This window comes from Dipodomys ordii, unplaced genomic scaffold (assembly GCF_000151885.1).
Source record: "Dipodomys ordii isolate 6190 unplaced genomic scaffold, Dord_2.0 Scaffold9, whole genome shotgun sequence".
NCBI classification, from domain to species: Eukaryota; Metazoa; Chordata; class Mammalia; order Rodentia; family Heteromyidae; genus Dipodomys; species Dipodomys ordii.
In genome coordinates, this window is record NW_012267225.1 from 19,414,303 (window position 1) to 19,440,838 (window position 26,536).

Genomic DNA, 26,536 nt, shown 5'->3' on the forward strand with positions numbered 1-26,536 from the left:
ACAGACAATATGATTGTACTTTTAACTTACTAAGAAAATTCAGTAGTAGAGACACTACTAAATCAATGCACACAAAAAAGAATGGTTTTCCTAGATACAAACTATCTTTTAGTTTAATCGAACAGAAGAAAAAATACAATAGAAAGTTAAAAATATGTAGATAAGCAAAGGGTTAAAAAATCATTGTGGTATGGTTGGTGTATAAGTGCATGTTTAGTCAATATATTTCAATGAGTTTGGAGCTAAATAAATACCCGAGAAGTCATAAATATATCCACCACCTCCCCAAAATTTTCTCCACACACTTTTTATTATTGTAGGTTTGTTTCTGGCTTTTGTTTTGTTTTTGTAAGAACACAACAGAAAGCCAATGTTTGAGTATTTTAAGTCTTCCATATAGTATTGTTAGAGGCACTATGCCATATAGGATATCTCCAGAATTTACTAGTCTTGCAGAAGTGGAACTTTGTACCTTTTAACCATCACCTCCCCATTTCTCCTTTTCCTCAGCTTCTGGCAAGCACCATTCTGCTCTCTGCTTATGTGATCTTGATTATTTTAGATTCCACATGTAAGTTAAATTATATGTTTCTGTGTCTGGCTTATTTCACTTAACAGGATATCCTCTAAGTCCTTTCACTTTGTCTCCAATGGCAATATCTCCTTCATTTTATAAGGCTACACAAGCCCAGAGCTGGTGGCTCATATTTGTAATCCTAGCTACTCAGGAAGCTGAGATCCTTGCTAGAAATGAAGCTGTTACTCAAATAGTAGAGTGCTAGCCTTGAGCTAAGCAAGAGCACAAAGCCTTGAGTTCAGGTTCTACTACTGGTGCGTGCACACGCACACGCACACGCGCACACACAAGAAGACTGGATAATATTCCAGATAGTATATATGTTACAGTTTATCTGTCAATGAACATTTAGTTTACTTCCTTATCTTGGCTATTATGAACAATAGTACAATATGAGAGTGCAGACATTTCTTTAAGTTAATTATTTTAATTTCTTCAGATGGATGTCCAGAATTGTATAACAGTTCTGGGTTGTTGTTGTTTTTTTGTGGGTCATGGGGCTTGAACACTGGGCCTGGGCACTGTCCCTGAGCTCTTTAGCTCAAGGCTAGCGTTCTTCCACTTGAGTCACAGAGCCACTTCCAGTTTTCTGGTGGTTAATTGGAGATAACAATTTCATGGACTTTCCTGCCCAGTCTGGCTTTGAACCTTGATCCTCATATCTCAGCCTCCTGAGTAGCTAGGAATACAGGCATGAGCCACAAGCGTACAGCTAAAGATTTTTCTTTTTTTTAAGGAACTCTATACTGTTTTCCAAAATGAAAAGGAAACACCAATTTGCATTGCTATTGTATGTCCAAAGCTTCCCTATTCCCTACCTTCCTGCCAAGACTTGTTATCATTTGCTTTTTTTGGTAACTGAAATTATCTTTTTAATTTGTCAAAGCATCTTCACATGCTACTTTCATTTAAACCATTAATTATCCTACATGTTAAAAAGTGATGTAAGTTCATAATATTGTTTTCTCTCTATCTCAAGTTCATTCCTATACTTGGGTTTAAAATAAACTGCAGAATGATAAAAAGACTTAAAATAACTTAGAACAAATGGGCATGCTGTGCCTTAGAATCAGTATTTGACCTGTATAATGAAATAATGATTATGAAACTCTTGTGACAGCATTGAGAAAACATTTCTGTACCACAAAAAGGGAGAATGCCCGACCAGAATCTCCAAGCACAGGAAATCATGACAGAAATGACAAGGTGATACAATAGAGGAACACACTGTGATTGTTAAGGAACTAAGCATTACAAGAGGAACATATACTCTTTCTTCAGATGGAATCCAGGAAATAGTGTATATGGCAGGAACTTCTACTCCCCTTGATCATGTTACTTCTTCACCTGCTTCCTCAATAACCTGTCCTCTGCTTAGTCCCAGCTGTCGCTTTCTATGTCTACTACTCATTTTGCCCTACACCATTGTTGCATAGGACACTTAATAGTTACCTAATAAAATGCCTGGAGTTAATTGATGAATGACTGGAGAGCCTTTACTGTATGGATGTAATAAGAGAGAAGACTTTAGACCATTTTAAACATTTACTCCAAACTCCAGAATATTTGCAGTTAGCTATTGGGCATGATTATTACCTGTACTTGATATAAAATGTGTCACATACATTGTGTCATTTCTTCCTCACATTACCCTAGTACCAGGTACTATCTCCATCCCAGCCTTCACTGGATACAGGTTAATGTCCAGAATAATGGAGGAGTTCCAAAAGTTAGCTAACAAACAACAGTAAAATTAGTAAATGGACAAATAATAGACTCAAAAGAAGAAATACAAATGACAAATGAATACATGAAGAAATTTTCCACTTCCTTAGTCAGAAAGGAAGTGCAAGTCAGTATTATACTGAGTTTCTATCTCACCTAAGTCATAATGACACCTATAAAGAAAACTAAGTGTAGGATTCAGGAAAGAAAGGAAACATTATGTGCTGTTAGTGGGAATGTAAAAAAATTAATTCATTGACTATGGAAATCAATTTGGAAATTCCTTTAAAAAATGAGGATCTCGCTATACCACTCCTAGCTATATATCTGAAGGAATGTAAATTATCATACAATAGAGATACCTACACATACATATATATGACAGCACTATCCACAATGGCCAGACTATAGAATCAGCCTAGGTGCTTATTAAATAATGGAGGATAATTTGGGATATATATATATATATATATATATATATATATATATATATACAATGAAGTATTACTTAGCCATGAAAAAATAAATTATATTATTCATTGGAAAATGGGTGAAAATGGAGATCATCATGTTCAGCAAAATGAGCCTGATTGAGAAAGATAAATATCACGTTTTCTCTAATTTGCAGAACTTGGACTGGAGGTATAGTAGTCATAGGCCATCAGATGTAAGTCTGCCCCCAAGGCCTTGCCAGCTTTCCAGGGACTATTCTTTGCCTTGAGCATCATGGCTGTGGTCTTTCTGTGCTTGCTATACAAATAGACTCCCAGTATCTTGGAAGTGCAAAGACACACTGCATATTCCACACAGCCTTTGACCTCCTTAGTGATGCGTTCAGTACCAGACATCATGACTAATGTTTCTTTTGATAATGGTCATTTCAACTGGCATGTAATGGTGATGGTACTTCATTGTTGTATTGCTTTTCATACCTTTGATGATACTGAACATCTTTTTCATTTTCCCTTTAGTCATTTAATGTCATTGTTTTTAATGCTGGGGATCCAACTCAGTGTTATTGTGCATCCTTAGCAGTACTTCCAGTTCTTTCAAGAAATGTCTATGCATATCCTTTACACAATTTTTATTTTTTCTTTTTAGTTTGATGTGATCTTACCTGTTTACTCTTGTTTTTGTTGGCTGTGCTTTAATGCCATATCCAAAATAACATTGACAAGACTGTCAAAGAACATCTAGATATTTCTAAGCTCTAAGCTTACATTTAGAATTTGGTACTTTCAGTAGATCTTTGTGCACAATATAAGGGCTCAATTTTATTATTTTGTATGTGGATGTCCACATACAAAGAGAATTCCTTTCTCCATTGGGTACTTGTGGTCAAAAATTGGTTGACTTAGAGCCAAAGACAAGAACCACATGACCATCTCAATAGTTGTGGGGAAAGCATTCCACAAAATCCAACATCTATTCATGTTAAAAGCTTTGCAGACGCTAGGTAGAAGGAACATTCTTTTTTTTAAAAAAATGAAGGCTATATATGACAGACCAACAGTCAATATCATACTGAATGGAGAAAAACTAAGACCTTTTGCCCTAAAATCAGGAACAAAGCAAGAACGCCCACTCTCTTCACTCCTCTTCAATATAATTCTGGAATTCCTAGCCAGAGCAGTAAGGCAAGAAAAGGATATAAAAGAGATTCACATATGGAAAGAAGAAATCGAACTATCCCTGTTTGCAGATGACCTGGTCGTCTACCTAAAGGATCAAAAAAAATCTGTATCTCCAAGCTCCTACAGCTGATCAACCACTTTGACAAAGTAACAGGATACAAAATTAACACACAAAAGTCAGTAGCCTTTCTGTACGCCAAGAATGTATAAGCAAGAAGGGAAATCAAGAAAATAACTCCATTTGCAATAGCCTCAAAAAAAAATCCTAGGCATTAACCTAAGACTTAAAAGATCTTTATAGTGAAAACTGTAAAAGTCTGAAGAAAGAAATCAGAGGATTCCAGGAAACGCAAAACACTTTCCATACTCATGGATAGATAGAATCAATGTTGTAAAAATAGCTATACTGCCAAAAATGATATACAAATTCAATGTAATCTCCATCAAAATCCCAATGACATTATTTACTGAGATAGAGAAAACAATCTAAAAATTCATATGGAACAAGACCTAGAATAGCCAAAGCAATTATAGGGGGAAAAAAACAATGAGAGTGGTATCACAATACCAGACTTCAAACTCTACTAAAGAGCCACAACAAAAAAAATCTTGGTATTGGCACAAAAAATAGACCCAAAGATCAATGGAACAGTTAAATATCAGTTATCTGATATTTAACAAGGGAGCCAAAGACATACAGTGGGGAAAAATAGCTTCTTCAAGAATTAGTGTTGAAAAAACTGGGCAGCCACCTGCAGAAAACTAAAAGTGTATCTCTGCTTGTCACCATGCACCAACATCAATTCAAAGTAGATCAAAGACCTCAATGTCAGACCCGAAACTACTGCAAGAGACTGTAAGAGAAACATTAGAATTTACAGGCAGAAACTTCTTGGATAGAGTCTCAAATACAACAGGAGAGAGACTCAACAAGTGAGACTACTTCAAACAAAAAGTTTCTGCACAGAAAAGAACATAGTTACTAAACTAGAAAGACAACTTACCAGCTGGAAAATAGATTTTTACCAGCAATACATCAGACAAAGGCCTAATATCCAATATATACAAGGAGCTAAAGAAACTAACCCCTCCCAAACCTAACAAATCAATCACTAAATTGGGAAGGGTGCTTAGGAGAGACTTTTCAGAAGAAGAGTTATGAATGTCAAAGAAACACATGAGGAAATGCTCATCATTTCTGGCCATAAAGGAAATGTAAATCAAAGCAACTCTGAGATTCCATCTCACCAGAATTATATTGGCCAACATTGTGAATTCAAAAAACAACAAATGTTGGTAGGGATGTGGAGAAAATGGAACCTTACTGCACTGTTGGTGGGAATGTAAACTAGTACAACCACTTTGGAAAGCTGTCTACAGGTTCCTCAAAAACTAAACATAGACCTTTCCCATGATCCAGCCATACCACTCCTAGGCTTCTACCCTGAACACCATGGGCAGGATATAAGAACACCTGCACATCCATGTTCATTGTTATACTATTCACAATAGCTAAGGTATGGAAATGACCCAGATGCCCCACAACAGATGTGGAGATCCAAAAAATGCCCTACCTATATACAATGAAATTTTACACAACCATTAGAAAGAATAAAACAATGTCATGTGCAGGGAAATGGATGTAACTAGAGCATATCATATTAAGTGAGGTAAGCCAAGATCAGAGAGAAAAATGGCACATCTTCTCTCTGATATGCGGACATTAGATCTAAAATGCACTGGATTATGACAAATTATACAGGATTCTAAATACACACAATGAGACCAAAACAGTATACTCTTAGGAGAGAACCACAAAGGCACAATGCCTAAGCACTTCTTGACATTTATGTAAAATAATATACATACTGAAATGAACTCCCAAGAATTTTTAGTTTTTGATTAGTCTATCTTCTTTACCTTATATATAGTGTGTTTACTTATATGTCTTTAGAGAGGGGGTGGGCACAGAACTCAGAAAAAAAGTGCAAAAGTGCATCAGTGGAGCTCACAGACATTGATGAAAGTAAATCATATAACTTGAGGTGGAGACAGAAGGGAGGGACTAGGAGAGAATGCGGGAACAGAAGACATTGTACAAAAGGACATGCACTCATCTGAATCATGTAAATGTAACCCCTCTGCACATTACCTCTATAATAACAGTAAATATTAAAAATTGGTTAACTTTTATGCATGAATTAATTTCTGGGATCTCAAGCATCACTGATTTGTCTATTTTTATTCTAGTACTGTACTGTTTTGATAACTACAATTTGCAATATAACTTGAAATCAGGTTGTTAACCATCTTTTGTGGTTGCATATAAATCTTAGGATAGTTTTTTTTCTATTTCTATACAAATGTTCCATTGGCTTTTTAATAAGCATTGCATTAAATCTGTAGATTGTTTTTGGTAGGATGAACATTTTAACAATAGTCCTTCCAGTTCATGAATACATCTTTCCATTTCAGTTTGCCAGGTTTCCGTAAACAGATTTTTCATCTCCTTGGTTAAATTTTCTCCTATTTTATTTTTGATGCTATTGTAAATTGTATTGCTCTCTTCGTTTCTTTTCCATATAGTTTGGTGTTAGTGGGTATTAATTCAACTAATTTTTCTATGTTAATTTAATATCTTACATATTAGTACATTTATAAGTTCTAACAATTTTCTTAATAGAGACTATGTGTAAGAGGCATTTGCAGAGATGCTTTTGCTTTACATAAGTAAAGCTTGAGTGTATTACATGAAGAAAAATATCATGCTATTAAGGAAAAGATAGCTGGATCAGAAGATAAAATATTATTAGTTTATCATTTTTTTCAGAATTAATCTAATGCAATGCAACCATCATTACAATCCCAATAGATTATATTCCAATTAAAAAGTTATGCTTTACCTGTCTACTTGAGAGGGTGATATCAGAAAGAGCTGTTTATGAATTCAAATTTCTCAATATTCTTTAATAGCTTATCCTTTTGTATTTAAGAAAATTTTGCTTAACATGATAATCACTAAAATTTCTTTAAGATTCATTCCATATACAATTTTTCTCTCATATTTGGTATATATCATGATTCAATTTGAAGTAATAATTCCACAGTAAATTCCACAGTAAATAATAATCAGCTATTTTTCTTTTTTCCCTACATAACTAAAATCCCAAAGACTGGTAGCAAATTTGCCCTGGCCCACAAGATCAGCTTCCTGAGTATGTCTCCAAAAATGGTTGGTGATAACAGACCTTATTTGAAAAACAAACTAAAAGCAAAAGGAACACGAGCTTGAGACCAATTGTTCAAAAGGAGGAGGCAACAATGCTTGATAAGAAATGTACTTATTACCTTGCTCATGTAATTGTAACCCCTCTGTACGGTATTTTCACAATAAAACTTATTAAGAAAAAAGAAAAAAAGAGACCAATTGTTCAATATCCAGCATGGTCAAAATAAAAAATAAAAAAGATTGGTGGTGACATTTCCATCTCCATAGAGATAGAAAGTACAGTGGAGAATTGGGAAGGATTTTGAAGGAAATAGGGTGCAGCCAAATAAGCAAGTGGAGTAACCTTGAGGCCTTGAGTTGAAATCCCAGAACTACTAAACTGTAAACATTAATTACTTTTCATTCTACTATCTCTTAAGCCTTGGTAACCTCTACTTCCACAAATTCGTTTTTTCTAGATATTTCCTGTAAATAGCTTCAATTTTTATGCTGTTACTAGGGTTTGATCTTAGGACCTCATGCTTACTCTGCTGGCATTCAACCACTTATGTCATGCTTCCAGTCCAACTTTTTCTGGTTATTTGGAGATGGCGTCTCATGAGTTTTCTTACCCAGATTAACTTTGAACTACAGTCCTGCAGACCATAGCTTCTTGAGTAGTTAGGATGACAGGGGTAAGCCACCAACAGTCAGACAAATAAGGTTTTTAAAATCTGGCTGTTTCACTTCTTAGCATATGTGTTAAAAATGTACTCATATTGTAGCACATCCCCAAATCTATTCATTTTTATGATTGATAATATTCCACTGTATGCATGTATCTATCCACATATGCTTGTATTTAACACAAATAGTCATATCTGCTTTAATCACTGCTATAAATATTTCTGGATAGTTAACAGTTGTCTATGATGTATATATATATATATATATATGTCTCTTTGGTTTCACTTATTCTTTGTAGAATTATTTCATTTTCTTGATTATGTCTACTAATGTTTTCCATCAAATTTGGGAAATTTTCAGTAGTTAATATTTTTTTGCTCCTTTCTTTTCTCCTCTCCTTTTGGTATTTCCATGTTGCTGTGTTTAGTGGGACTAATACTTCTCTAAGTCTCTGTTCATTGTTCTTCATTTCTTTCTCTTTTCCTCATACTGCAAAATCTCTATCAATTTATATGAAAGTCTGACAGTTTGTTCATCTGCCAGCTAAACATACTGTTAAACTTTTCTAGAGATTCTCTAAAATCCTTCTAGTGAAATCTTGTGGAGAATGATTTTTCAGCTGTACATTTAATTTTTTTAAGAACATGCTTTCTCTTTTTTTCTCTCTTTCTCTCTTTAATATGGATAGGCCAAGATTTTTGCAAATCAAAATTTGCTTCTTTTTTTTGGGGGGGGAGGGTCCGGTCATGGGGCCTGAACTCTGGGCCTGGGCGCTGTCCCTCAGCTCTTCAGCTCAAAGCTAACGTGCTACCACTTGAGCCACAGCCCCTCTTCCGGCTTTTTTCTTTTTGTTTATGTGGTGCTGAGGAATGGAACCCAGGGACTCATACATGCAAGACAAGCGCTCTACCACTGAGCCACCTTCCCAGCTCCTGCTTCTTTCTTATATCATACACTTTAAAAATTTGTAGCTTCAGCTGGGTGCCAGTGGCTCATGCTTTGTAATCTACTCAGGAGGCTGAGATCTGAGAATCATGGTTCAACGCCAGCCCTGGCAGGAAAGTCTGTGAGACTCTTATCTCCAATAAACCACCAGAAAACCAGAAGTGATGCTGTGACTCAAGTGGTAGAGTTCTAGCTTTGATTTGAAGAGCTCAGGGACAGTGCCCAGGCCCAGAGTTCAAGCCCCCAAACACGCGCGCACACACACACACACACACAATTTGTATCTTCCACCCTGTTCCAAAGCCACTTGCATAGTCTAAGATCTATTATAGCAACATTACGCTTTCTGATGCCAAAATCTGTATTCATTTGCTAAGGTTCTTATAACAAAGTATTGCAGACATAAACAACAGAAATGGTTTTCTTACAATTCTGCAGTTTGGTAGTTTGAGAGCAGGTGCTAGGAAAGATTGGTTGTTTCTGAAAGAAGTACCTCCATTGGCTTATAAATGGCTGTTCTCTCTGTGTCTTCATATTGCCTTCCCTCTATACAACTCTTGTGTTCAAATAATCTATTCTCTTTTTCTTGCTATTATAAAGGTGATATACAGAGGAGTTACAGTTTCATAAATCATGTAATGAGTATATTTGTATTTGGACAATATCACCCCTTCCTTCTCTCTCCCATAATTTTTCCCTTCTGTCCCCACCCACAAGTTTTGTAGTTCATTTTCAACATAGTGTCTATTAGTACCATTGCTACATAATAATCTGTTCTAATAAGGTCAAAAGGGGATGAGAACATGGCTCAAGTGGTAGAACACTAGCACAAGTACAAGGTCCTAAATTCAAACTCCAGGACCTAAAATAATTATTATTATTTTGCACTATAGCCTATCCTAATGATACCATTTTAATATAACTACTTCATTAAAGAATGTATCTCCAAATATAGTCTTATTCTAAAGTATTGGCGCTTAGAATTTCAACATAAGTGTTAGGTTTTTAAAAAGAGGTTGCCGAGTAAGAACCACACCATGCATGTGGTATTCAGGTAGGGGGTAGGTTTATTCAGTAGACCTGCTGGGACCAGGCCAGGTTGGCACTCCACTAGGCTGGCAAAGAGGGCTTCTGGCCCTGAGCTAGACCTTATCTAAGGTAGGGGCGGGGAAAGGTGTGGCCAGGTAAAGGGAGGTGGGACCAGGAGGGAGAAAGATGTGTCCACATCAGATCCAGATGTGACCTCAGGGGATGCGGTTGTAACCTCTTCCAGGTGTCCTAGTTGCCTCGGTAACACAGATACTAGGTAGGGTCTGCTCGCCATCCAGGTGTAGACCTTACAATAATGATTCTGAGACAAGCACAATTCATTTTATAACATGAACATGTATACTAAGTGCAAAGTGGGGAGAGGGTTATCATTGCCCAGTTCTCTCAGTCAGCCACCAATAGGAATACAACATTTTCCTACAAGTAGGGACTAAGGGACTAAGAGAACCCAGTCTTCATAGCTATATTTGCCAGACTAGAGCTTCTGTAACATGAAGCCGGGGTATTAGAGATACCAGCAGCCAAGCCACTCAAGGAGGAGCTATAATTGTAAACTAAGATCTAAGAGGCAAAATAGAATTCTTGATGACTTCCTCTTAGTAGCTGTCTGGAGTAGGTGATGTTACTTTAAGTTGAGGAAGGAGATATTGATGGAAGTGTGTGTTAGCTCACAGGATACAGATCATTGCTGTTCTTACCCTGATTTATTAGATTTTCTTGAATTAATGTTTCCTTGTATGCTCTATATCCTTGAGATAATTTCAGGAGACTTTAAATTTGAAAAATAGTTTTCATGATATCCATAGTTGTTTCACTGTGGAGATGTTCTCCTTACATTGTCATTCTAGAAGTCCTGGTGCTTCTTTTTTTTTTTTTTATTGTGAAAATACCGTACAGAGGGGTTACAATTACATGGGCAAGATAATGAGTACATTTCTTATCAAGCATTGTAGCCTCCTCCTTTGTTTCCCCTTCCCATCCCTTCCATCTTCCCCACCCCCCACCCCCGCCCGTACCCGGCCAATGTTGTAAAGTTTGTTTTTTAACATAACGATTTGTACATCTCATTGTTGCAATGGGTCCACTTGTAAACCTAGTTAAACGGTTTGTTTTTGCCCTTCCCTTCCACAAATTATACCAATATCAAATACAATGAAAGCAGGGGTTATACTGTGGGGGAGGGACATACAAAACAACATAGAAATCATCTTATAAATATGTTAGAAACAATCACAAGAAAGAAAAAAAAACATTTGAATACTTAGGGTTCATTTCACCTAACATCAACTTATCTGGCATTGCCCATTTGTTAGGAAATGGAAAGACTTGGAAAAAAATTATATTAAGTGAAGTAAGCCAGGCCCGAAGAACCATAGGTCCCATGGTTTTTTATTTGCAATAACTAGTATATCTCTGAGACAAGCAGAAAAGGTCAGATAAGTCCTGGTACTTCTTAAGTTGCTTCTTAAGTTAGTTTGAGTTGTTTATGCATGTATTTCAAGAAATTTGATTTCAAGGAATTTAAGTTATTGAGTTTGTTGGAATAAAGTAGTTCACAAAATTCATTTTTCATTTTTTAAATGAAGGACCCATAGTTAGCTCTCCTCCTCCGCCACCCCCTCCTTGCCCCCGTTTGTCTCTCTTTAGTACTAGTCCCAAGGCTTGAACTCAGGGATTGGGCAGTGACCCTGAGCTTTTTTACTCAAGGTTATAGCTCTACCACTTGAGTCACATCTCCCTTTCAACTTTTTGGGGTTAAATGAAGATAAGAATCTCATGTAGCTGGGTACCAGTGGCTCATGCCTGTTAGCTACTCAGGAGGCTGAGATCTGAGAATCTTGGTTCAAAGCCAGCTGGGAGAAAAATGTTCCCTGAGACTCTTATCTCCAATAAGCTACTCAAAAAAAGATGGAAATGGCACTATGGCTCAAGTGGTAGAGTGCTAGCCTTGAATGCAAAGAGGCTTAGGGACAGCACCCAGGCTCTGAGTTCAAGCCCCAGGACTGGCAAAAAAAATAAATTTCATGGACTTTCTCCTACCTGAGTTGGCTTCCAATCACAATCTTCAGAACTCAGCTTCATGAGTAGCTACATGCATGAGCCACCAGCATCCAGCTGCTCTCATTATCAATATAGTTTGCATTTTCCCCATTTAGAATACCAAAATTCTTTGGCTACTTCCTCCATGTGTATCTCCTCAAAATTCTTTCTAGGTTGTAAGTAGGGGCAATCATAAGGTTACTGTCTTTTGTTTCATTTCCCTCAGACATTTCTGTACTTATGGAATATATTTGATATTGGAAACCATTGTGCCAGACTTTTTCTCCTGGTTTCTTAATTGTGTAGGGTGAGAAGGAAAAAAATATTTAAAATGGAAATGTAAAAAATTTTCCATTTGGTGGAAATTTTTCATTTAAAATGGAAATATAATATTTGATTTTTCATAATATATGTAGGCATGACCAAGTACTTCAATAAAAAAAACCTGTTTAAGAATAAATTAATCCCTTAGCTTAGGACCAGTTCTTACTCAAACTATCAAGGTAAAATTTTTCAGCTCCTTCCTTTTTCAAAATTAATTTTGGGAATTGCAGGTATGGTACAAGTGGTAGAATAACAGCTGTGAACAAACAAAATTTATTTTTGATGGTGCCAGAGGCCAACCTCAGGACCTCACATATGCTATGCAAGAGCTCTATCATTGAGCTTTATAAGCTCAATGAAATTAGCAAGCTTTATGATTCTGTGGAGTTTATTGTATGAGCTACACTGGCTCTTTTGTATATCCTTATATTGAGTCCTTGTCTCAATGTAAGCTTTATCCTGATATGAAAGGGCTCTATTGTTATCTTGTCCCTGGCTGCTTCCTCATATCTTAATAATAACCATGTCTCCAGCTGTTTTCTTCTCCTCAGTATTTATCTTCACAAACCTAATCTGTTCTTGGTCTAATTCTAAACTGTTTACTTGTTGGCTTATAGTAAATTTCTGCAATAATCTAAAAACAAAAATCCTTTTCTGCAGGTGCTGGTGGCTCACACCTGTAATCCAAACTACTCAGGAGGCTGAGATGGGAGGATCATGGCTGGAAGCCAGCCTGGGCAGAAAAGTTCCTGTGAGATTTCATCTCCAACTAATTACTCAAAAAACAGACGTGGAGCTGTAGCTCAAAGTGGTAGAAAACTAACCTTGAACAAAAGAGCTCAAAGATAGCACCCAGGCCATGAGTTCAAGCCCCGTGACTGACAGGAGGGAAAACAACAACAACAACAACAACAAATCTTTTCTGCAATGGTGGCTCATGCCTATAGTCCTACTTATTCTGGAGGCTGAGATCTAAGGATGGTGGTTTATTTATTTTTGGTTTTTTTTTGGGGGGGGTCCAGTCATGGGGCCTGAACTCTGGGCCTGGGTGCTGTCCCTCAGCTCTTCAGCTCAATGCTAGTGCTCTACCACCTGAGCCACAGCACCACTTCCAGCTTTTTTCCTTTTTGCTTATGTGGTGCTGAGGAATTGAACCCAGGGCCTCATGCATGCAAGGCAAGCACTCTACCACTGAGCCACCTCCCAGCCCCTAAGGATGGTGGTTTAAAGCCAGCCCTGGAAGAAATGTCCATGAGACTTTTCTCTCCAATTAACCACCAAAAAGCTAGAAGTTGGGCTATGTCTGAAGCAGTAGAGTGCTAGCCTTGAAAAAAATAAAAAAGCCCAGGACCAGCTCAGCACCAACATCCAGCCCTTACTTCAAGCTGCATGACTGGAGCACGCACACGCACCTACACAAAAAATCCTTCTCACATATTCTCTGACAAAATATTTTCTCTTTTGGGCAGATAAGATGAAGTGGTTTCTGTTTTTTGGACTTGTTTTGTTTTGTTTGTTACCAAGACTTGAATGCAGAGGGTTAGCTTCTGGACCTTCTTACTCATAGCTGGTACTCTATCACATGAGCCATGCCTCTAAAATAGCATTTTGCTGGTACTTGGACTTTGTGCCTCTCTTTTTCTTCCAGGTCTCAGACTCTGGAGTAGCTAAGATTTCAGCCATGAGACACTGGTGCCTCATTGTTTTGTTTTTGAGACAGAGATTTGCTTCAAAGCCCAGATTGGCCTCAAACTAGCCAATCCTATTGTCTCAGCCTCCTAACTGATGGGTTTACAAGCTTGTACCACTATACCCAGCACTGTTTTTGCTGTTTTCACCATTGCAATAGCAGATAATTAGCAGATCAAACGCTACATTTTTGCAGTGTATTATTTTTATGGTCATGTGATGAATTCAGTCCCTTTTATTTTCAGTTCCTTACTCCCATTGTCTGCTCACTTGAGTATTTTTAAAAATAATGAACTAAAAGGAGTTAATCTATGTTGACAGAATATTAGACATTGGTTAGATGGGGGAAGATTATTTGAGAGTGTGTGAGGCTTTCCCAAAGAACTTTAAATTGTATCATCTTTATAGGGTTCATTTCAATCTTTTTATGTAATGATCAGTAGTCACTATTAGCTAAGCCTGGGGTCAGGATGGACCTGACTTGTTGAAATAAATGTTTAATTTCAAGCCATCCTTGATTTAAACATGAGTTAGAATAATCCCTAAATATATGGGTTTGTAATGAATACCAATTGTGTGATTATCATGATGAGGATATAAAACTTCCCTAGACTTAAAGAATCACACACCTAAGCCGGGCGCTGGTGGCTCATGCCTGTAATCCTTGCTACTCAGGAGGCTGAGATCTGAGGATCAGGGTTCAAAGCCACCCGGGCAGGAAAGTCTGTGAGACTCTTCTCTCCAATAAACCACTAAAAAACCAGAAGTGGTTCTGTGGCTTAAGCAGTAGAGTGCTTGCCTTGAGCTGAAGAGCACAAGGACGGCACCCAAACTCAGAGTTCAAGCCCCATGACCGACAAAAAGAAAGAGAGAGAAAGGAAGAAAGAAAGAAAGAATCACATGCCTATTTACTGCACTCGCTTAATCGACATTTTTAAGACACAAATGAATTTCTTCAAATTATTCTGATACTTCTATAGGCTTAATCAACAGGCTGAATATGGGAAAACAAAGATAAAGTTTACAATTAGCCGCAAACTGATGCTCACCAATGACATCGCAAAACCTATACAACAAAGATTATATTTACTTCCAACAAGGGCAGTGCATTTCTTTCCTTGTATTGCATTTACTCAATATGAATTTATACCACAATTAAAAAGTTATAGGTTCCAAGCTCTTCTGGCTCATGCTTGTAATCCTAGCTACTCAGGAGACCAAGATTTGAGGGTTGTGGTTTAAAGCCAGCCTGGGGTAGGAAAGTCTGTGAGACTCTTATTTCCAATTAACCACAAAAAACGCTGAAAGTAGAACTCTGGCACAAGTGGCAGAGTGCTAGCATTAAGTGAAAAAGTTAAGGGACAGCACCTAGGTCCTGAGTTTAAGCCCTAAACTTTTTTAAGCCCAAAACTTTTTTTTTTACATTCAACTAAAAGTTTTTATGTATTTGGTTTATTTCATATGAGAAAAAAATCTTTGTATGCTAGTTGACTGCCCCAAATCATTAATTAGAATAGTTCTTACTACCCCTGAAAACACATGAAAAACAAATGTAACAACCTAAGAATACTAGCTGCTTTCTAACTTAAGTAGCAGAAGCAGGGCTGTCCACATCATACTCCTGACAAGTATACTATTTTAAAGGAGATGCTGGGAAGTGTCTATGACTGGTTTCTTCAAGGGCTCTTCAAATTGTTTGATCTTAGCTGGAAGACAAGTAATTGATATCAACCATCTACAAGGAAAGAATGAGGGAAAAGAGCTGGCAACATTTTGTTTAAGACTGGACTGGAGGATCGAGGTTCAAAGCCAGCCTGGCAGAAAATTCCATGAGACTCTTATCTCCAATTAGTCACCAATAAGATAGAAGCGGAGCTGTGGCTCAAGCAGTAGTCTCTCACCTCTCTGAACATTACGTTTCTTTTTTTGTGCCAATAGACTGCTTCTCACATGATTCTGGGCATGGGACCATCCAAAGATGTTGATTTCAGTCTCAGAGGCTGTCTTGACTATATTCACCAAGGCCTGGCTCATCCTTTTCATTTGGTAGAATATGGTCTAATTTAGACAAAGGTCTCATTTGCCAGCCAATCCTCAGTAGAAACCAAAGGGTGGCTCAGTTCCTATGTAAGAAATCACCAGGGACAGAAACAAACCTGGGATGGCAGAAGTGGGGCCCTAAGCAGCATCTCCAGTGTTGAAATAGATCAGTCTGAGCAGACACAATGTGGTCAGCCATGCTGGACCCAGGCCTAGAGGCACTCTGCAAACGCTCTGCAGAAATTTAATATTTAATGCAAAGAATGATTTTATAGGTAGGAGAAAAAATTGTATATTTTTCTGTAGATTGGAGTACAATTTGTAATTATATTTTGCAACTTTTTTTCCCCAAAGGAATTGAAGTTCTAAGTAAAACCCAAGATCTAGAAGTACAGGTATTTCCATCTAGGCTTTGTGGTCATGTTCATGAGCTTAAGCCTGGTGTCATTCCAGTTTTGCTCTGGATCTTTACAAACTTCTTGAAGCCATACATATATTCTCTCTTGTCCCCTTTTCTTGGTCGTATACGGTCTAGAAAGACTATGGAAAACCCCATTGATAAAAATGAAAACAAAGTAGGGTGTAAGGTTGCAGACACAAGTGGATTACCAACAAAACAACCAACGATTCTCTGATAAAAGGCAAGACTAATATGATTCTCCCCACAAGAACTCAATTGTTTTTAAAACTGCACTTGCACTTTCTTCCTTTTCTCTCCGCCCCACCCGCAGCTCTGGGGCTTGAACTCTGGGCCTGACCTGGATTGCCATTCTTGAGCTCCTTTTTATTTTTGCTCAAAACCTAGCACTCTACCACTTGAGCCACAGGGCCACTTCTGGCGGTGCCCCGGCCACCCCCCTCCCCTCCCCTCCTCCTCCTGTGTGTGTGTGTGTGTGATTATTTAGAGGTAAGAGCCTCAGACTTTCCTGCATTGGCTGGTTTTGAAACCACAACCCTCAATCCTCAGATCTCGGCCTACAAAGTAGCTAGGATTACAGGTGTTAGCCACTGTTACCCAACTATGAAGCACTTTCCTTTTAGTCATCTGAGCTTTTTTTTTTTCTGAAACTAAAATTCTATGGTATAGATACACACATATAATGATCTGATAATCTGGAAATACATAATATTTATATTTTAAAATGCACTAAGTGGGTCTGGGAATGTGGCTTAATGGTAAAGTGCTTGCCTAGCATGCATGAAGACCTTGGTTCGATTCCTCAGTACCGCCTAAACAGAAAAGGCTGGAAATGGGCGTGGCTCAAGTGGTAGAGGGTTAGCTTTGAGCAAAAGAAGCTCAGGGACCGTGCCCAGGCCCTGAGTTCAAGCCCCAGGACTGGCTTTAAAAATGCATTTAGGGGGCTGGGAAGGTGGCTCAGTGGTAGAGCGCTTGCCTTGCATGCCAGAGGCCCTGGGTTCGATTCCTCAGCACCACATAAGCAAAAAGAAAAAAGCCGGAAGTGGTGCTGTGGCTCAAGTGGTAGAGCGCTAGCCTTGAGCTGAAGAGCTGAGGGACAGCGCCCAGGCCCAGAGTTCAGGCTCCACAACCGGATCCCCCCCCCCCAAAAAATGCATTTAGTTCTGCTTAATCAGCTCGCTCATTCCTGAGTGTCTTCCTTAACGTAGTTCTCACTTGTGTCTTGCTGCTGTTGTTGTGCTGATCCTGGGGTTTGAACTCAGAGCACTTGAGCCATAGCTTCCTTTCTGGCTATCTGGGAGTTAGCGGGGAAACCTCAGGGGTTTTCCTTCCCAGGCTGACTTCGAACTGCTAGGCTAAGATTTCATCGCTTGAGCCACGGGAGCCCAGAATATCTCTTTAATGCAGGGCGTCTTCGATGCGGACTCCGTTTTTCGTTCAGAATGCCGAACGGGGCTGAGAGCCAGGCACGCCCCAGGAAAACACGACCGTAACCGGGGAGAACTAACCGCAAGCCACTCCCGGCAGCTTCCCGGGCAGCCCCGGAAGACCCCGCCCTACGCCGAGTTCCCGCGCGCAGCGGCGGCGCGACGGGGGAGGGCCGTGGCCGTAAAGCGCAAAGCAGCACCGCGCGACTGCGTGGCCACGTGACCTCGGGGGTTGCGCTCCGGGCGCCCTTGGAAGTCCTCACGCTGAGGGGGTCATGGCCGGTCCTGCTCGAGGCGGCGGGGCCCGGTCTCTCGATCTGCTCCGGGTGTTGCCTCGAGTGTCCCTGGCCAACTTGAAGCCCAATCCCGGCTCCAGGAAACCGGTAAACAGGCTGGTGGCGGTGCGGGGTTGTGGTGGATATCAGGGCAGCGCCTGCGGCCTGGCGGGCCCGGCCTGTCACGCCCGGCCCGAGGGTGGCGGGAACGGCTGTCCGGGCTGGAGCTGAGGCGGCCGCGGGCGTCCGAACCCAGCTCCCCTGCCCCGCGCCCCTGCCCCGCTCCCGCATGCGCATGAAGTGTATGTTTGGAGCGAACCCGCAGAAACCACAGAATGGTTTTCAAGTGCTTAGAGTCTTGATCGTCATAGTAAAGATCTGAATTGATTTACCGTCTACTGTCTTCTGAAACGCACCGGATGCAGGGCGAAAAGCTGTGCATTGTGAACGCGCTGTCATTGTAACAGATTTCACCTGCTTTCACGAAGCAGCAGGAACAAGGAAAAGCTTTACTTTGTGCAATAGAATTCAAGTAAAATAAAGCGGATAAAATTACATATTTACGATTTACTCCAAAGTAAAGCATTTTCTTGAATATCGTAAACTTTTGTTTATATTTATTCCTACAGTTGTAGGATTTCCCCCCAGCGCTTGCCTGCTACAGAACCCTTATTATTCCCGTCCCATCTATTGATTGAACTTTGTATTTGAAACACATCTTGTATTTAGTTGCCCAAGTTTGTAGCCACGTTTTCAGAGACAGATTCCAGTAGAGTGTGAGGATGGTTGAGCAGATAAAACGGTGCTTGGCACACAGCACCTGAAACCAGTTCTATTTGTATGAGCGGGAATAATAATAAAACGCAGTAAAGAGATTAAATACACTTTTGTAGAAATGTATCTGGAGATCCTAAAACTCTCTTCTTTCCTTTAGGAAAGACGTCCAAGAGGTCGAAGAAGAGGTAGGAAATGTGGCAGAGGCCATAAAGGAGAAAGGCAGAGAGGAACTCGACCCAGGCTGGGCTTTGAGGGAGGCCAGACACCATTTTACATTCGAATCCCAAAATACGGATTTAATGAAGGACATAGGTAAGGTTGCTACTTTTTAAAGGGCAAATTCCAAATTTCCACAGAGGATCACTTGTGAATTTGGTAGAAGTTTAAAATACACTTTGAAGAAAACTTAATACTGCTCCTCAGAGAGAGACTGTGTGTATGTGTATGTGTACACACATGCACGCATCTGTGTGCTTGAGCAGGATCTTGAACTCAGATCTTGTATTCTCCTTCAGCTTTCTTGTTCATAGCTGGCACACTACAGCTTCAGCTATGCCTCCAGCCCTATTTTTTTTTTTTGCTAGTTGAAAATAGAGTCTAGCAGACTTTTCTGTCTAGACTAGCTTTGAACTACCATCCTCAAGGTTTGAGTACTTAAGATCCCTTGTGAGCCACTATTACCTAGCCCTTTGAATCATTTTTGGTAACAAAATTTAGCTTGGATTAATGAAGGAAGAGAGAAGCCAAGATGTACTCAGTCCTGAAAAATGGACATGATAATGTTTAAGCTCATGTTTCTTTAGAGGGTTAGCAGTTAAGAAAATCTCTCCCTTTGTAGTCATCAAGTGAGTAATAGCTATTATTATTACTTTATGTTCCTTTACTAAGTCAAATAAATAGTTAAATTTTCCATAAATTTGTTTGCTTATTTGTGTATATGAGTAAATATATAGAGAGACAAATTAATGTTGGTGTAACAACAACAAAGGATATACTGATTTTTGTTACATGTTTGTATTGTACAGGTGGGTTTTATTTTAGTAAGCCGAAAAAGTGCTGAGGAAAACACAAAATAAAGCTCTGAGGTGATTTGCAGAACTTACAGGAATATTAATTTTTATTTTGTCACTTACATTCTTATTTCATAGCTTCAGACGCCAGTATCATCCTTTGAGTCTAAAGAGACTGCAGTATCTTATTGATTTGGGTCGAGTTGACCCAACGCAACCTATTGATCTAACCCAGCTTGTTAATGGAAGAGGTGTGACCATCCAGCCCTATAAGAGGGATTATGGGGTGCAGCTGGTTGAGGAGGTAAGTCTCTAGAAGATTTCTTGGTGTTAAATAGATACTTTAAAATTTTTTGTGTATAGCAGTCTGCCCATTTTCTATGGTGTAGCTATTCCCCAGCTCTGTATAACACGATATTCTTTACATTCATAACTGTAATACAGATTACTTTATAAATTAGGGACAGTTTGAGGTTAATATCAATTAGTTGACAAAGATCTTAGCAACCTCTGTATCTTCTCATAAGTGTCACTACTTAGTGACTACTTAGCTTTATGCTACATATACACTATTTAGCTTTGGGGTCATTATTAAATAAAATGAGAGCTACTCAAAGTCAAGCACTGTGATGCTGTAACAAACAAATGTAAATTTGGTAGGAAAAGGGATGATTGTTCTAGGCCAGACTGGGCAGGACAGTGTAAGATATCATCACACTACCCAGCAAGCAGTTTAAAATTTATAAAGGGCTGAGGTCTAGCACTTTCCTAGCTATATTAGGTTCAGTTGCTAATATTGAAAAAAGACAAGTAGAAATTATTTATTTCTGGAATTTTCCATTTGATCGTTTTGGACTATAATGGATCTTGAATATTGTAAGTATAGAAAGCAATCTGGGATTAAAGGGAAATTACTGTAATCAACACTCTACTAATTTTATTTTTATGCAGTAGGAGCTGTAAAGTGTGTTTTTCTCCTTCTTATTTTCCTTCCTTTTTTCTTTCCTTGCTTCTTTGCTTGCTTTAGTTATACAGAAGGGAATTTCACTGTTACATTTTCACATGTTTACAATATATTCCAGTCAAGCTTCTCCCCACTTATCACTTTCCCTTCCCAGAATAATTTAACAGATTTCCTTGTCTGTTTTTATAGTTACACAACTGTGGAGCTGTATCTTAATACAGCTTAATTTTTTGGGGGGTGGGGGGTCCGGTTGTGGGGCCTGAACTCTGGGCCTGGGCGATATCCCTCAGCTCTTCAGCTCAAGGCTAGCGCTCTGCCACTTGAGCCACAGCGCCACTTCTGGCTTTTTTCTTTTTGCTTATGTGGTGCTGAGGAATCGAACCCAGGGCCTCTGGCATGCAAGGCAAGGGCTCTACCACTGAGCCACCTTCCCAGCCCCAAGGAGCTGTATTAAGTACTGCATAGCAGTGATTGTTTACTTAATTATGCATTTAGACTGTTGACACTCTTTGGGTTTCTGTGTATCTTTCTAGCTTACTCCTTTACTTCTTTCGTTTTCTTCTCAATATCAGCATGTCAGGAATGATTTTTTTTTATAGCTTCTTATGAAAGAGCACCTTCCTGGTCCTTGTCACATTCTGTGCCTGCCTTACCTACCCCACCTATTTTTCTTTGAATAATGAACAGCTGACATTTATTATCAAATTAAGTTCCTGTGAGGGCAGGTACTTTTATTGCTATATTTTAAAATATTGGAAATATTAGCTCATATGATAGTCTTTGGTTAATATTTATGAGGGGAGAGAATGAACCAACTCCCATTCTAGCATCAGTTAAGAGTGTCCACTAGAGGGAAGTATGTGTTTATGGAAAACCTTTTAGATTACTTTGAAAAAGTACTACATTACTGTAGATGTTTGACACTTTTTTTAGTAACACTACTAAAGATTTATCATCAGCAAATCTCAAATTTCATTTTATGTACATTAACTTCTAGCTGCTTTTAGGGCCACAATTGCTTTTTTTTTCACAATTGCTTTTTGCAAGGCATATATTTACAAAATTATAATCTGAGAAACAGCAGGTAAAGACTGGCACAGCTCCTCTGCATCAACAGAGCTGGGTTTTTTTTGGGTTTTGTTTTTTTTTTTGTCGGTCATGGGACTTGAACTCTGGGCCTGGGCGCTGCCCCTTAGCTCTTCAGCTCAAGGCTAGTGCTCTGCCACTTGAGCCACAGTGCCACTTCTGTTTTTCTGAGTGGTTTATTGGAGATAAGAGTCTCATGGACTTTCCTGCCCGGGCTGGCTTTGAACCATGATCCTCAGATCTTAGCCTCCTGAGTAGCTAGGATTACAGGTGTGAGCCACCGTTACCTGGATGAGCTGTATGTTTTGTCTGGGAATTTAGAATTTTGGTTTTGACTTTTTGATCTCATGTCATTTACTTTAATTGGGCTGGTACTAGGCTTGAACTCATGACTGAATGCTTGATTTTTTTTTTTTTTTTCACTCAGATCTGGTGCTGTACCACTTCCATTGCTGGCTTTTATTTTCTGTTCAAGTGGAGATAAGAATCTCATAGTTTTGTCTTCCCTTGGCTGGCTCCCTGGTAGCTAAGATTGTAATAGGTATGAGCCACTGATGTCCAGCGTATTTATTATATTTTTTGACTACACTTATTCAAAACAATGTGTACTAAGTCTGGAAATAAGGCAATAGGCATGTTTTATGTGTGTGTGCTTGCTAGGCTGGTGCTTTACCATTTGAGCAACACTTCAGCTTTAGACATGTATCCTAATGTGGAAGAACCCATGAGTTCATCATCACTTAAATTATAACATCCTAATATACTTCAGATGTTAGTGAAAATTATCCTGCAAAGTCTACTGGAGTAATGATTGAGTAAATGCAATCACATCATTTATAGCTTTGAACCTTATTTATCTTTTCTGAATTTCAGATTTGTAAGTAGTGGATATCAAGACAGTGTTGATCAGCCAGTACAAGATAAACTTGGAAATATATATTGTCAAAGAAACCTTCCTAAAAATGCTATTTACAAATGCTGCAAATACTGGAACTGACACCAGTGTTCAAGAATAGGGTTACATTTAAGAGTCTATGGAGCAGTAATTAAAAAATCACAATTCACTGGACACTGGTGGTGCACATCTATAATCCTAGCTACTTGAGGCTGAGATTTGAGGATTGTGGTTTGAGTCCAGCCTGGGCAAGATAGTTTGTAAGACTCTTATCTCCAATAAGCTACCAAAAAAAAAAAAAGCTGCAAATGGGACTATGTGACTCAAGTGGTAAAGTCTTGGCTTTGAGCAAAAGAAGCACAGGGACAATCGCCATGTCCTAAGGATCAGAACAACAAAATAAATAAAAATCAGAATATGTCAAGGTCCCAATTTTTTAATCAAAGTTGTCCCTGATTATAAATATATATAACAATATCAGATACAAAAAATGTGAGAAAATGCATCTTAGATTCAGTGAAATATTTTGAAATACATTAACAATTTATAAAAGAAGGAACAAAAATGGAAAGTAGTTAGTTTTAAATATACCTAAATATAGGCAAGAAATGTCCTTGACCAAAAAGAGTGAAAATGCTGCTGTCTTCCTATTTTGAAGTAAATAAATCGGTTTTGAAAGTGGAGAAAAATTAGCCTCTTCTGTGACTGAAAACATAGCTTTAAAATTTTCAGTACTGTGTTTTCTGGTGTCAAATGTTCTAGGAAAAAGCATACTTACTCTTTTCCAGCCTCAGAGCTCATGTAAAATGAGTTCTGTTTTCTGCCTTTTTCCTTTCGGAGAGGGCTAACCCCTCTGAAGTACAGATAATTGTGTGATACTTTTGTTCTTCTACCTGGTCAACATCCTTTAGCCCCTCTAAACTCCTTGGACATAAAGATTAGTTGTTGTTTTTTTTTATCTATATTGTGTTCTATAATGTAGCTAAGAACATGATTGCTGCTGGGGGTATAGCTTAGTGATAGAGCACTGGCTTTGTATGTTTGAGGCTGGATTTGATCCCCACTCCTCAACATTGTAAATGAAGCAAAACAACCTACCTCAAAGCTATGACTCTCACTAGACTTCCTGGGTTAGAATCTTAACTGTGATGTTAGACAAATTATTCTGTGTTTGAGTGCTTTTATTTATGTAATGGTTACAAGGATTAACCAATCTATTATTAAATAAATAGGTAAAATAGTTCTGGAATAAATATGAAAATAGTTATTCTACACAGATTGAGAATTGGTAAAACAGAGTGGCCTAAAAAAATGTAGAAAAAAATGTGATAGAACCCTAAAACAGAGATATTTAAAAATAGGGGATTGCTAGTCAGGTGTAATGGCGCATGCCTATCTTTCTGGCTATGGAGGAGGCTGAGATCTAAGCATGGTGGTTCAGAGCTGGCCTAGTCAGCTTGGAAATGATCTTGGAAATCCAAGATCATCTCCAGTTAATCACCAAAAATCCAGAAGTAGAGCTTTGGCTCAAGTGGTAGAGCATTAACTGTGAGCAAAAAAAGCTCAGGGACAGCACCCAGGCCCTGAGTTCAAGCCTAAGTCTGGTACAAATAAGGGGATTGTTACTATATTATAGATAGCTTGGAGGGGAAACAATTTAAAAGAAGCTTGCTGTAATTATTTTTAGTCAAACACCTTACTAACCGATATCATTCTGACCTATGACAGGGTGCGGACACATTTCAGGCAAAAGTTAACATTGAAGTACAGTTGGCTTCAGAACTGGCCATCGCTGCAATTGAAAAAAATGGTGGTGTTGTTACTACAGCTTTCTATGATCCAATAAGTCTGGGTAAGCTTAATTGTTATCATTTCTTTTTCTCTCTCTGTTACCTATTAGTTGTTATTTTTTTTGGGGGGGGGGGCCAGGTTTGTATTTTGTTGCTGCCTTGGTCCTTAGGCATTTATGTCCTCAGTATGTAGTTTGTAACAGATAACTTCCATTCATTTCTCTCATAATTGAAAACTTAGTAAATATATTTACTAGTATAATTCTCATCTCTTTCTTAAGTATGATGGTCATTAAAGAGCCAATATTTACAGTTATTTATTTATTTTTAGGAATTCTGTGCAAGCCTATTCCATTCTTTCTGCGTGGACAACCCATTCCGAAACGAATGCTTCCACCTGAAGATCTGGTACTATATTACACAGATGCCAAGAACCGGGGTTACCTGGCAGACCCTGCCAAATTTCCTGAAGCAAGACTTGAACTTGCCAAGAAATATGGTTATGTTCTCCCTGATATCACTAAAGATGAACTCTTCAAAATGCTCAGTACGCGGAAGGATCCAAGGCAGATTTTCTTTGGTCTTGCTCCGGGATGGGTAGTGAATATGGCAGATAAGAAAATTCTTAAACCTACAGATGAGAATCTCCTTAAGTATTACAGCTCATGAATTCCCTCCAGGAAGGCAGTTATTGAAGAGTACCAGGAAAAGGACTGAACATCGGGTTTCTTACTGTGTTCTCCAAATGTGTCATCCTCCAGATAGTGGTGTATACTATTACTGTAATCATGGCTTTTTCATTTTCTCCTAAAATTAAAATAATTTTAAAGTGCAGAAGCAAGGACTGCACATAGGAACCAAATATGTGGGTTGTGTATCAAAGATTGAAATTCTGGTTGTCTATTGCAGAATGATTACAACTATTTTAGAATATTTCTGGTCCATTTTGTCATGATTTTTTTTTCCTCCAAGATTTGTCTTGTTATTGCTGTGAAGCAGAAAGAACAACACTGGCGAGTTAGATTGACTAACAGGCTGCTCAACCAAAGGTAGAGCAGCTGCTGGTAAGCTGTTGTTCTTTAATCAGCAGCCTAAGGAAGCTCAGCTACCCAGAACCCTCTCCTGGGAGGTTAGAGGAAAAACCATAAAATTATACTCAGTTTGCTTGGTTTTGAGATGGTATCTTGAACTCTTGGGCTCAAGTGATCCTCCTGCCTCAGCCTCCCAAATGCTGGGAAGTACAGGTGAACTGTACCATACCAGGCTTAAAGTCACTTGATATAAAAGACACAGGAACTAGTAAGCTTATTTGCTTTTTGGGGGTATGTTGTATTCACAGTTTAGGAAAGCTTAATTTACCATACTCATTAAAATTCATCTTGAATAATTCATGACAATCCTTCACAGTAGAAATAAAATGATTCCTGGCTAATTTTCTTGAAATAAAATGAAACATCTTAACTATGTAACTCTTTGTTAACTTTTCTCCATATACTCCTGACTTGGGATTGAGTTTACAATCTATTTTTCTGCCAAGAATGTGTTTGTTTGTTTGTATGTTTTGGCTTTAAAAAATTTTTTTTAATTGTGAAAATACATGGGTTACAATTACATGGGCAAGATAATAAGTACATTTCTTATCAAGCATTGTAGCCTCCTCCTTTGTTTCCCCTTCTCATCCCTTCCCATCCATGTGTTTCAGTTTTTATCCAGCATTTGTGTAATTTGGCTTGGTATAAACCATTATTGACCTAGAACTTAGCAAAAATCATTGGGATCATCTTTGACTGTCGAATATGAAATTGCAGAGGTTCCAGAGGAATTAAAAAACATTTTTCAAAGATCTCAAGTAACAGAGTTGGTGTGTTAGGGTTAGTTTTGGCTCCAGTGCTGGGAACAAGTCTAAGTGTTTGGATGAGCTATCATTCATTTTCTCTCACAGATAAGCACAAAGTGCTGAGCTGGCTGCTGCTTC

At 38.6% G+C, this 26,536-nt stretch overlaps 1 protein-coding gene across 1 annotated transcript; it reads left to right on the forward strand.

Annotated features, from left to right (window-relative positions):
* Window positions 1-17,983: 17,983 nt before the first annotated feature.
* Mrpl15 (mitochondrial ribosomal protein L15) lies at window positions 17,984-25,692 on the forward strand. Its single transcript, XM_013009405.1, has 5 exons — window positions 17,984-18,147; window positions 18,974-19,128; window positions 19,965-20,130; window positions 24,500-24,623; window positions 24,893-25,692. The coding sequence occupies exons 1-5, from the start codon at window positions 18,040-18,042 to the stop codon at window positions 25,228-25,230; spliced, it is 891 nt and encodes a 296-aa protein (XP_012864859.1). The 5' UTR covers window positions 17,984-18,039; the 3' UTR covers window positions 25,231-25,692.
* Window positions 25,693-26,536: the final 844 nt, after the last annotated feature.